Source organism: Capra hircus, chromosome 2 (genome assembly GCF_001704415.2).
Source record: "Capra hircus breed San Clemente chromosome 2, ASM170441v1, whole genome shotgun sequence".
NCBI lineage: Eukaryota > Metazoa > Chordata > Mammalia > Artiodactyla > Bovidae > Capra > Capra hircus.
Genome location: NC_030809.1, coordinates 97,633,596 through 97,646,518, shown reverse-complemented (window position 1 = coordinate 97,646,518; position 12,923 = coordinate 97,633,596). Strand labels below are relative to the sequence as shown.

The window sequence follows — 12,923 nt, the reverse complement described above, 5'->3', positions numbered from 1 at the left end:
AGTATCAGTAGTGTAGGTATATCAATCCCAATCTCCCAATTTCCTGTCCCCCTACCCTCAAAACAAACCTTTCCCCCTTTGGTATCTATACATTTGTTCTCTACATTTGTGTTTCCATTTAGTTCTTTTTTTTTTTTTTAATTTAGAAAAAAATGGGATAATATGTTGTTATTTAAAAACAAAGACAGTAATTAAAACATTCTCCATTAAAAAATTTTAAAATTTTTAATAGAATAACTGTTGATAGAAATAGCCCATGTGACAAGTTCCTTAGAGTCCTCAGTAATTTTCAAGAGTATAAAGAGATTCTGAGATCAAAAATTTTTTAAATCACTGAATTAAAACATCCCTGAACTATTGATTATTGCCACTCTCTTCTCCCATTATCGGTTTCTCTTTGGGGCCAGCCCACTTCTGAAACTCCTTAGTTAAAAATACTTGAGTACAAAGGAGTTGAAAATTACTTTTAAAAGCAGTGTTTTCTTCTTAGCATATTTTAAACTTAGATGCCTGGGGCCTCAAGTTGGGACATTATCATATTGATTTTTTTCATAAATAAAATATGATCAGGAAATTTATTCCAGAACATTCTCCTTTCTGCATTTCTTTTACCTTTTTAGTTTTGAAAGTACCCTTTTTAATAGCTGAGTTAACTGGTCAGCAGAGACAGTCCAGACACTGAAAAAGTGACCAATAAGTGATGCTGACACATTTTCCCTGAAGATTTTTGGCAGGTTTTGAGCTCTCTCTCTCTAAACAGCAGATTTTGTTTGGAAGCCTGAATTTATAACTCCTTTTTTTCCCTCCCCTGTTTTCCACTTAGGAGCCTAAATTAATGTTTCAATTTTGCTTGCACAATAATAATCAGTTAAAAGGTGTTTAGGTGTAGGAACTTTTGTTGGTTTTGTGACAGGAAAAATTGCCAGTGGTGATTGTCTTTAGAATTATTTTTTAGATTGTGAAAGAATTCTTGATTTTAAAGCTTTGGACTTGTTACCTGCTGACTATTATTACCTGCACTAAATTCTAGACAATAAAGTTAACAGTTGATAAATGCCTTAATCTTGCTACTCCTTTGCAGGTGCTTGTGTGTTAGGAGTGTGGAGGGGGCATTGCTAATTCTTTGGAATTTAAAGTTAAATCAAACTGATTAGTTCAGGGGAAATTCAGCAAGTATTAAATGTGCACCTACTTGGCTTTGGTAGCGATGAACAAAATAGACTATAAATTTTACTATAATGTTTATAGTCTAGTGAGGGAGGCAGATGTTCAAAAGCACACACAGGAGTATGAATATGTAATTATTAATTATGATAAGTGATATGAATGAAATCAACAAAATGGTATGTGAGAGTATAATGAGGGAATATGAGGGTATAGGAAAGCTTCTAGAAGGTAGTGACATTGGAGACTTGAAAGATGAGTAGGAATTTGCCAGATTGGATCCTGAAAGATGGGCCTAATCACTGGGAGTAGCAGCAGTGTTTACAGAGAGGTCCAGAGACAGGCAGGAAGCTGGCCAGTTGGTGTGCCAAGGACAGTGGAGTGGAGAAGGGCCTTGAATGTAGGGAGGTGAGTAGGGGGCTTACTTACTAGGGCTGACCATGTTTTACCCAGGTTCTGGCTGGGGGCTACCTCCCCGGCCTTCTTGGGTTTTCTCTCCTTATCACTCTTTTCTATAAGCTCTCTGTATCCTAGCCTGGTGGGTTTTTTTTATTTTCATGTGAAATATGTCTTAAGTCCTCAGGATGCACCATTCTTCCCCTGGCCACAGGGTCTGTGTAGAAACCGAGAAACTGCCTTTTTCCTTAAATGCCCTCCTGTCTCCACCAGAGTGTTCACCACTGCAACACAAACACGTGCGCATGCACACACACAAACACACACACAAACTCTCACCCTTTTTGTAGTACCTCCTACTCAGCTTTCTAGTTCCTGTTTAGATATAATCTCCCCAGGGAAGCTCCTCCACCCTCCAGAAAAATTTCAAGTTGTTTTGTTAGCAATCTTATTTAACTCTCTTTCGTCCTAACACTTAGTTCAGTTTTTAACTGTGCAGTCTTCTGTATGGTTATTTGAGTATGACCATAGATAGACTGTGTAAGCTCCGTAAGAATAAGGACAATGTTTGTATATCTTTATCATTTTAAGTTTCTAATTTCTAAAACATAGCAGGCTTCCAATAGTTGTGGAAGGAAGGAGAAAAGATGGGCTGGAAATTCAAAGATAAGACTGTGATAGTTCAGTGGTTTTCAAAGGCTTTTGATGATTATATCTCATCAGTTAAAAAGCTTTTTCAGTGTGTACCCTCAATGTGTATGTTGTTTATAACTGTTATATAAAATAAATCTACATACCATAAAACATACATAAAGTAGAATTTTAAAAAAGATTTAAGGTGAAATATTTATGGTATTGCTAACGGTAATTACATTGTATTATTGACGAAAATCTCAAGTCACTCAGGATAATGTTTATTGTTTGTGATACTGGATGCAAATCAGTTTTTAATGTATTTTTTAATTTTGAACTTGGTGAGCCTGCTTCATGTCACATTGAACTGAATGTTAATTACTTTTCTCTAGTAAACTGATGAACCACTAGGAATAGAGATATCAGCTCCACCATTTTCTTACTATTCTCTGGTACTCATTAATAACATATTTAATCTGTAGTTAATATTTTTTTGGGCTCCAAAATCACTGCGGATGGTGATTGCAGCCATGAAATTAAAAGACTCTTATTCCTGGGAAGAAAAGTTATGACCAACCTAGATAGCATATTCAAAAGTAGAGACATTACTTTGCCTACTAAAGTCCATCTAGTCAAGGCTATGGTTTTTCCTGTGGTCATGTATGGATGTGAGAGTTGGACTGTGAAGAAGGCTGAGTGCTGAAGAATTGATGCTTTTTGAACTGTGGTGTTGGAGAAGACTCTTGAGCGTCCCTTGGACTGCAAGGAGATCCAACCAGTCCATTCTGAAGGAGATCAGCCCTGGGATTTCTTTGGAAGGAATGATGCTAAAGCTGAAACTCCAGTACTTTGGCCACCTCATGTGAAGAGTTGACTCATTGGAAAAGACTCTGATGCTGGGAGGGATTGGGGGCAGGAGGAGAGGGGGATGACAGAGGGTGAGATGACTGGATGGCATCACTGTCTTGATGGACGTGAGTCTGAGTGAACTCCGGGAGTTGGTGATGGACAGGCGTGCTGCGATTCATGGGGTGGCAAGAGTCGGACACGACTGAGCAACTGAACTGAACTTCCGTAATGGATTTAGAACACTTGAAATTTGGAGAGGGCTCATTTCATTGTATCTGGCCATAACAACCTGTGAAAGTGAAAGTCACTCAGTCTTGTCTGACTTTGCAACCCCATGGACTATACAGTCCATGGAATTCTTCAGGCCGGAATACTGGAGTGGAGTAGCCTTTCCCTTCTCCAGGGGATCATCCCAACAAGGTCTCCTTCATTGCAGGTGGATTCTTTACAACCTGTGGTTCTGCTTAAATAAACTTTCTAACCTGACTCTTCTAGAAGCAAACCATGTCCACTCTTTCACATTAGGTAACTTTCACTTCCACAAGATACCTCTTGTAGTGGATTGTCATAAAAGATGAAGTTATCACTCTATTCAGTTCAGTTCAGTTCAGTCGCTCAGTCGTGTCTGACTCTTTGTGACCCCATGAATTTCAGCACGCCACGCCTCCCTGTCTATCACCAACTCCCGGAGTTCACTCAGACTCACGTCCATCGAGTCAGTGATGCCATCCAGCCATCTCATCCTCTGTCATCCCCTTCTCCTCCTGTCCCCAATCCCTCCCAGCATCAGAGTCTTTTCCAATGAGTCAACTCTTCACATGAGGTGGCCAAAGTACTGGAGTTTCAGCTTTAACATCATTCCTTCCAAAGAAATCCCAGGGCTGATCTCCTTCAGAATGGACTGGTTGGATCTCCTTGCAGTTCAAGGGACTCTAAAAAGTCTTCTCCAACACCACAGTTCAAAAGCATCAATTCTTCGGCGCTCAGCCTTCCTCACAGTCCAACTCTCACATCCATACATGACCACAGGAAAAACCATAGCCTTGACTAGATGGACCTTAGTCAGCAAAGTAATGTCTCTGCTTTTGAATATACTATCTAGGTTGGTCATAACTTTTCTTCCAAGAAGTAAGCGTCTTTTAATTTCATGGCTGCAGTCACCATCTGCAGTAATTTTGGAGCCCAAAAAAATAAAGTCTGACACTGTTTCCACTGTTTCCCCATCTATTTGCCGTGAAGTGATGGGACCAGATGCCATGATCTTCGTTTTCTGAATGTTGAGCTTTAGGCCAACTTTTTCACCCTTCTCTTTCACTTTCATCAAGAGGCTTTTGAGTTCCTCTTCACTCTCTGCCATAAGGGTGGTGTCATCTGCGTATCTGAGGTTATTGATATTTCTCCCAGCAATCTTGATTTCAGTTTGTGTTTCTTCCAGCCCAGCGTTTCTCATGATGTACTCTGCATAGAAGTTAAATAAGCAGGGTGACAATATACAGCCTTGAGGTACTCCTTTTCCTATTTGGAACCAGTCTGTTGTTCCATGTCCAGTTCTAACTGTTGCTTCCTGACCTGCATACAGATTTCTCAAGAGGCAGGTCAGGTGGTGTGGTATTCCCATCTCTTTCAGAATTTTCCACAGTTTATTGTGATCCACACAGTCAAAGGCTTTGGCATAGTCAATAAAGCAGAAATAGATGTTTTTCTGGAACTCTCTTGCTTTTTCCATGATCCAGCGGATGTTGGCAATTTGATCTCTGGTTCCTCTGCCTTTTCTAAAACCAGCTTGAACATCAGGAAGTTCTTGGTTCACGTATTGCTGAAGCCTGTCTTGGAGAATTTTGAGCATTATGTTACTAGCATGTGAGATGAGTGCAATTGTGCGGTACTTTGAGCATTCTTTGGCATTGTCTTTCTTTGGGATTGGAATGAAAACTGACCTTTTCCAGTCCTGTGGCCACTGCTGAGTTTTCCAAATTTGCTGGCATATTGAGTGCAGCACTTCCACAGCATCATCTTTCAGAATTTGAAACAGTTCAACTGGAATTCCATCACCTCCACTAGCTTTGTTCGTAGTGATGCTTTACATTCCAAGATGTCTGGCTCTAGATTAGTGATCGTATCATCATGATTATCTGGGTCGTGAAGATCTTTTTTGTACAGTTCTTCCGTGTATTCTTGCCACCTCTTCTTAATATCTTCTGCTTCTGTTAGGTCCAGACCATTTCTGTCCTTTATCGAGCCCATCTTTGCATGAATATTCCCTTGGTATCTCTAATTTTCTTGAAGAGATCTCTAGTCTTTCCCATTCTGTTGTTTGCCTCTATTTCTTTGCATTGATCTCTCAGGAAGGCTTTCTTATCTCTTCTTGCTATTCTTTGGAACTCTGCATTCAGATGCTTATATCTTTCCTTTTTTCCTTTGCTTTTCGCCTCTCTTCTTTTCACAGCTATTTGTAAGGCCTCCCCAGACAGCCATTTTGCTTTATTGCATTTCTTTTCCATGGGGATGGTCTTGATCACTCTGTTAGATTAAATCATTTTTTAAATAGGATGCAAGTTTTAGTATATTCATTCCATGATTTAATGCATTATTTTGTATGGCCTGTGGAAGTATGTACCCCTTTGGGGGCAAGTAGGCCAGTGCTGGAGATTGATGTAGACAAATGACTAATTCTGAGCAGTTTTAGACCACTGCTGAGAGGGGTTAAATTACCACTGATGGAGAGCATTGCACCAGGCATTTGCCTTTTGAACTGGATCATGAATGGCAGGAGGAGGGAGTTAGGTAGGAGAGAGGTAGAGGGGAGGCTCAGGTCACCTGGAGTGGAGGGAACCAACAGAGTGCTTCTGTTCAAAGGCACAGACCTTTGTAGGGATCCCGGAGGGAGGTGAGGCATTTGTATATTAAATAAGGGCTCGCTCTAGAAAAGATCTATGGTGAACATGGAAACAATAATAATAAAAACAATGGAAACAGAAAAAAAGGGTCCCTCAAGTTTCATGTGCTTTTAAAAATATAAAAAGGAAGTCCACTAAACTCTCCTTTAACCCCTTCTCTCACCTTGCTATTAGGGAAGAGAGAGTCTGAAATGCAATTATAGACAAATTGGGGTGGTAAGACAGAATCGGAGAAGGCAGTGGCACCCCACTCTAGTACTCCTGCCTGGAAAATCCCATGGACGGACTGAGCGACTTCACTTTCACTTTTCACTTTCATGCATTGGAGAAGGAAATGGCAACCCACTCCAGTGTTCTTGCCTGGAGAATACCAGGGTTGGGGGAGCCTGGTGGGCTGCAGTCTCTGGGATCGCACAGAGTTGGACACGACTGAAGCGACTTAGCAGCAGCAGCAAGACAGAATAGAGGTGTGGGGCATGAACAATCAGACTACTAACAAAAAAGTTTGATTTTAAGATGATGAGTCAGAAGGTGTCCATTCCAAACAGCTTAGATAGCAATGGGTTCTTGTTGTTTGCTTTAAAGCTATAAGAGTAACATAGCACATGAACCTTTTCATTAAAGAACTTTACCCATTTTCTCTTAATTTTTGCCATCCAGAAGATTGCAAGTAGTTCAAGGTTTAATATTTTAAAATTATTCTTTGTAATAAAAAATTAGTATAACCAAACTCTCATCATAATTTCCAAAATTTTGCAGAAATTAGTCAAATGGAAAAGTTCTCTGTTGCTGTCCTTTGACTCAGAACATTGAGCTTCTGCCCATGTAGTTTTAGGGCAGTATCAACTTAAAGTTTATATCTTATTTTCTCTCCAATATAGTTTCATATGTTAAAATTTTATTTGATTTCTTCCTGTCTTGATTGTGTCTATGCTTTGTTAAATTTAAAGTTAATGTAAGAATACGTTGCTTTGTCATAGACGAAGTATAAGCTATAGTTTTGTGTTTTACTTTTTTTTTCTTTTTTAGGGCTGTATGATGATTGTAAATTGCTTCCCCTCTAATCCTTTTGAAGGAAAAGGAAAGCTCAAACATAGTAATTTGGCTTGGATTATTCTGACACTTAATCTTTAGCATCATGTTAGAACAGTCTATCCATGCTTCTCAGAATTCTTGTTGCCAATTCTGAGTTCAATGGAATAAGATAAAATTCAAACTTAAGTCCTTTATGAATACCCATCCTTATAAGTCCTTTAGGAATACCTAGCCTTATAACTAAGAATTTTTCATGTCCCTTTTGAGCTCTTTATAAGAGGGTAGACTCAGAGAATGTTGTCTTGGATTGGCCACCAGAAGGAGAGAAATCTGATTAACACTTTAAGATGATTTATTTAGATTAGATCCATGTAAAGGGTACATGTTTAAATTACTAAGAAGTAAGGCAACATATGTAAGAGGGATTTGTAAGAAAGGCCTTGAATGACAAGTTTAAAGATGCTATGCTTCATTTGTCTTCCTGCAGTTACATTTTTTGGGGGGGCTTACTGAACTCTTTTATTTTTTCCCTCCACAGTTGTACAATGGTGGATGGAGTGATGATTCTTCCTGTGCTCGTGATGATTGCTTTCCCTTCCCCTAGTATGGAAGGTAAGTGGCTCACAGTTGGTAGGATAAGTATACTGTGTAATGTTTACTGTCAACTAGCTTGTTCTTAATCCTGATTGCCTTCATTTGCATCACACAATTTTTTATAATTGTAAAATGCACAAGATATAAAATTTACCATCTTAACTATTAAGTGTATAATTCAGTACTAATAAGTACATTCACATTTCTGTCTAGCCATCACCACTCTCCATCTGTAGGACCTTTTATCTACGCAACCTGAAATCCCATACCCACTAAGCATTAACTCCGTTTCCACCGCTCTAGCCTTGGGCAACTACCATTCTACTTTCTGTCTTTATGAATTTAACTACTGTAGGTTTCTCACATAAATAGAATCATGAAGTTTTTGTCTTTTTTGTGCCTGGCTTGTTTCACTTAGCACAATGTCCTCAAGGTTCCTCCATGGTGTAGCATGAATAAGGTTTTAAAGCTGAATAGTATTACATTGTTGGAGAAGGCAATGGCACCCCACTCCAGTACTCTTGCCTGGAAAATCCCGTGGATGGAGGAGCCTGGTAGGCTGCAGTCCATGGGGTCGCTGAGGGTCGGACACGCCTGAACAACTTCACTTTCACTTTTCACTTTCCTGCATTGGAGAAGGAAATGGCAACCCACTCCAGTGTTCTTGCCTGGAGAATCCCAGGGACGGGGGAGCCTGGTGGGCTGCCGTCTATGGGGTTGCACAGAGTCGGACACGACTGAAGTGACTCAGCAGCAGTAGCAGCAGCAGCTTGTTCTTAATCCTGTCAGACTTAATCCTCCTCTTACCCCATTTTTAAGGCTATCTTTTTAGTGCTGTTGAAAGGAAGGTAAAGAGATTTGTCATCTACTTCCTCCCTGCATGCATGCATGGCCTTCTCCGTTATCAACATTCCCCCAACCAAAGTGATCCATCTGTTATAGTGGATGAACCTACACTGGCACATCATAATCATCCCAGTTTATAGTTTATATTAGGGTTCACTCTTGGTGTGGGCATTTTATGGGTTTGGTCCAATATAAAATGACTTATATCCATCATTAAAGTATCAGAGTATTTTACTGCTCTAAAAATCCTCTGAGCTCCACCGGTTTGTCCCTCTCCACCTCTGCAACATCTGCCCACTGCTGAGGCTTTTATTGCCTCCATAGTTTTGTCTTTTCTAGAGTGTCATATAGTTGGATTCATATACTGTATAGCCTTTTCATATTGGCTTCTTTCACCTAGTATTACGCTTTTAGGTTTCCTCCATATGTGTTCATGGCTTAATAGTTCATTTCTTTTTAGCACTGAGTAATGTTTCATTGTCTGAATGTACCATAGTTTATTTATGCCTTCAACTATTGAAGGTCATCTTGATTGCTTCCAAGTTTCGGCAGTTATGAATAAGCTTCTGTAAACATCTGGGTACTGGATTTTGTGTGGGTATAAGTTTTCAACTCCTTAAACAACAAGGATTGTGATTGCTGGATTGTATGTTAGAATATGTCTAGTTTTGTTAGAAACTGCTAAGCTGTCTTCCAAAGTGGCTGTTCCATTTTGCATTCCCACTAGCAATGTATGGGAGTTCCTACTGTTCCACATTCTTACCAGCCTGTGGTAGTAACAGTGTTCTAGATTTTGGCCATTGCTATAGGTATGTGGTAGTGTCTCATTCTTTAATTTACATTTCCCTGGTGATGTATGAAGTATGCAAAAAAGCACCTCTTTTCATGTGCTTATTTGCCATCTGTATATCTTTATTTAAGTGTCTCTAAGGTCTTTGGCCCATTTTCCAATTGGGTTGTTTGTTTTCTTATTGTTTAATTGTTAGAGTTCTTTGTATATTTTGGATAACAGTCCTTTATCAAATATGTCTTTGGTATATGTTTTCTCCCCGTCTGTGGTTTGTCTTGTCATTCTTTTGACATTATCTTTCACAGGGCAGAAGTTTTTAATTTTAATGGAGTCCAGCTTATTAATTGTTTCTTTCATGGATCATACTTCTAAAAAGTTATCGCTTTACTCAATGAGGTCATCTAGATTTTCTGCATTATTATAGGAGTTTATAATGTTTGTATGTTACAGTTAGGTCTGTGATCTATTAATATTAATTGAATAATTTTTATGAGGGGGTATAAGTTACAGAACTTATAGATTTTTGGGGGCATGTGAACTTACAGATTTTTGGGGGCATGTGAACTTATAGATTTTTGGGGGCATGTGAACACCCCCTTTTTATAATATATATTTGATAATGTCCCTTGATTTTCTTAAAATGTAATTCTTATACACACCATACCTTTCTTATAAATGTAAGTTTTAAAAATTTAATATTATTCCTTGTCTGAAATAGAAAATTCTCTTAAAATAATATGTAATTAACTAGGTCATATAATTAAAATGGCATTTATAGACAAATGTAATATAGTTGGGCATGAGTATACTATAAGATACAATGAAGTAACAAATGTTTGTATAAGAATACAAACATTGATGTACACACATATATATTAATCTTTGATGTCTTAGAAAACAGAAAATGTATTGGTATGTTTTCTGTTTTCTAAGACATCAAAGATTAATATATATGTGTGTGTATATAAATGTTTGTATTCTTATTGGTACTAGTGAATTTATTATATTGGTGATTTAATTAGCACAAGTGATCTTACCTGCAGTGATTGAATTTTCTGAATTGGTGAACAAATTTTGAAGAATCAAAACAGGGACTATTTGTCCCTTGATTGACAGTGACTATATTTTGAGTAAATTTCATATACATTAAGACAGTATACTATTTTTATGTATAAAAGTGTTAGGTATTAAATTCAATTAATTATACAAAGAGTTTTCATGTGAATGAATGCTTCGTGGAACAGTGAGAACCTAAAGGGGCACAGGTAACTTAGTTGTGTGAGGTCACACGGGCAAAATGCTTTGGCATCTGTGGGCTTTACTCTTTCTATCTTCTCTTCTCCCCATTTGTAAAAAGCTACTTAAGGATGATACTGCCCATGCAGAGTCCACAAAAGAGATAATCAAAAAGAAAATAAGAGCTGCCTATAATTCCCTGCACTTACATGTAATTGCTTTTAGCGTGTTGGTATAAATCTTTCTAGATCTATAAATGAACTATATTTTATTGTGCATTAAGCAGTTTGGACTTTATTTTAAAAGGGTTGCTCCATGAAGAGTGGTGCTTATGGTGTGAATCTCAGCTTTGTTGTGATCAGATGGGCCAGTAAGACTAATGTGTCTGTTACAGGGTCTTGGGGGTATAGTGATTGGCTTTATACATTTGATAAGTTTCCAAGGAGGCATATAATACAACAAGTTAGTGTAGCCAACACTGTGGAAAAACAGTACTTGATATACTAGAAGTCTATTTTGTTATATGTTAGGTTATAATATTTGATCTGTTCCTGCTTCCTTCCCATATTCATTGACATATATTATAGATCTGCATTGTCCTGTCTGGGAGCTGCCATACGTAGCTATTGAGCACTCTCATTGCAGCTAATACAAATTGAGATATGCTGTTAAGTATAAAGACACATTGGGTTTTGAAGACAGTAAAAATGTGAATTTTATCTGTTCCTTTTTACAACTATGAAAATTTACAGTTACATAAAGTGGTTTCTACTATGTTTCTATTGGAAAGCACTATTGTCAACCAATTTAGCTATTGAAAGTCTGTATCCCACTCTAAGCAGTGTTGTTTGACACAGTCCAATAATATTGCAGTCATTTAAATTGGCACCAAAAAGATTTGAAATAAGGATCCTGCATGGAAGTTTAAAGGAGTAGAAGATATATTAACTAGAAGATAGGTTGAATGGTCTTAGGTTGAAGGAATGAGGAATAAGAAGAAATGGACTGGGAACATTTGATGGCTTAACCGTAGTTCTCAGCTGAGGAGTTTATTTTATCCCCCAGAGGACACTTGATAATGTCTAGGGACAAAAGGCAAGTTGCTCAGATTTTCCCCTTTTTTTGTGGCTATACAATATGATCATAGTTAAACAAAAAAGTAAAGACCATTGTGAAATGAAATCCCTCCGAATTCCATGTGCTTCTCTAGATACACAGTATCACAGAGCAGTCCTTCAAGTTTCACGCGCTGTCCTGGTTGGACTCATGGTGTAGGCACAATAGGAAAAAAAGAGAGTGGAAAAGAAACTGCGGTAGAAATGTAGTATGAATGGAGAAGCAGTGGAGAAGGAATGGGGGAAAAGGAAGTGGAAAGGGCCGTTATGGAAAAGTATTAGCAGTTCAGCCATTGGTTGGTTTTTCCTGCTTTAAGCTCTTAAGATGCCCAAAGAATCAAGCAAATGACCTCTTAATGCCACAGGGAAGATCTGTAATGAAATGTGTTAGTCTGGCTGAAACGGAAATGGATGCCACTAAGGTTTTGCTATTGAATATACCACCACCACTAGGATGTTTATAAGTATGGAAAAAACACATCATCCTTTAGTTACAATAGCTTCTTTTTTTTAAAAAAAACAAAACACAATATCCAGTTATAACCTAGAATGCGCTAATCATATTAGTCTTGTCTTCCTTCTATGACTCAACTCCTTGTTAACTATCAACAGCATATTCTATGAAAAGATTCTTTGTTTTTGCATGTTTACTAGAAAAATTTTTTAAAACACCACTGAGAACCTTAATTGTAATGCAGTCTAATATACTCAACATTAGTCATAAAGTAAACGTTAAGTACAAAATACTTAACTGAAAGAGGTAAATAATAGGGAAGAGAACTAAAAGCTTTATATGAGCCTCGTAGATTGTCTCGTGCAGGGTTTTAGATGAACAAGGAAATGAACCCATGTTTGATGTTTGTATTAGAGTAGCTATGGCACCATATTGATTGGGTTCACTGGAGCTAGTTGGCATTCTTGGTGCATAAATAAAATCATGAGAGATTTTGTTCTAATATATGTTGTTGGGTATTGTACTCCTCTTAGTCTATTAAAAACAAACAGAAAAAACAAAGGTTCTTTCCTTTTGTCTACCAAAATACTCCCAAATGTCTCTTAAACATTGATAGATATAGTGATAACATTTTAAATAACAGGTCCCAAACAGTGATTTTGGCAAAGTTTGACTTGGTCCCCAGTTCGATCCCTGTGTCAGAAAGATCCTTTGGAGGAAGGTGTGGCAACCCACTCTAGTATTCTTGCCTGGAGAATCCCATGGACAGAGGGGCTTGGTGCGCTGCAGTCCATGGGGTCACAAAGAGCCGGACACAAGTAAAGCTGCTTAGCACTCACGCATACTTTGAGGAGTAGTGTTCAAGAGTTTGTCATCATCAGTTTTCTTCAGAATTTTGCATTTTTTTGTACCCT

General features: G+C 38.1%; 1 protein-coding gene across 2 annotated transcripts in view; it reads left to right on the top strand.

Moving 5' to 3' along the window:
- ACVR1 (activin A receptor type 1) overlaps positions 1 to 12,923 on the top strand; it is a 137,881-nt gene that overhangs the window by 73,228 nt on the left and 51,730 nt on the right. For both annotated transcript variants that reach the window (XM_005676108.3, XM_005676107.3), the window contains exon 3: positions 7,513 to 7,586. In XM_005676108.3, the coding sequence (XP_005676165.1) occupies positions 7,520 to 7,586 (67 nt within the window). In that variant the 5' untranslated portion in view covers positions 7,513 to 7,519. The remainder of the gene's footprint in view (positions 1 to 7,512; positions 7,587 to 12,923) is intronic.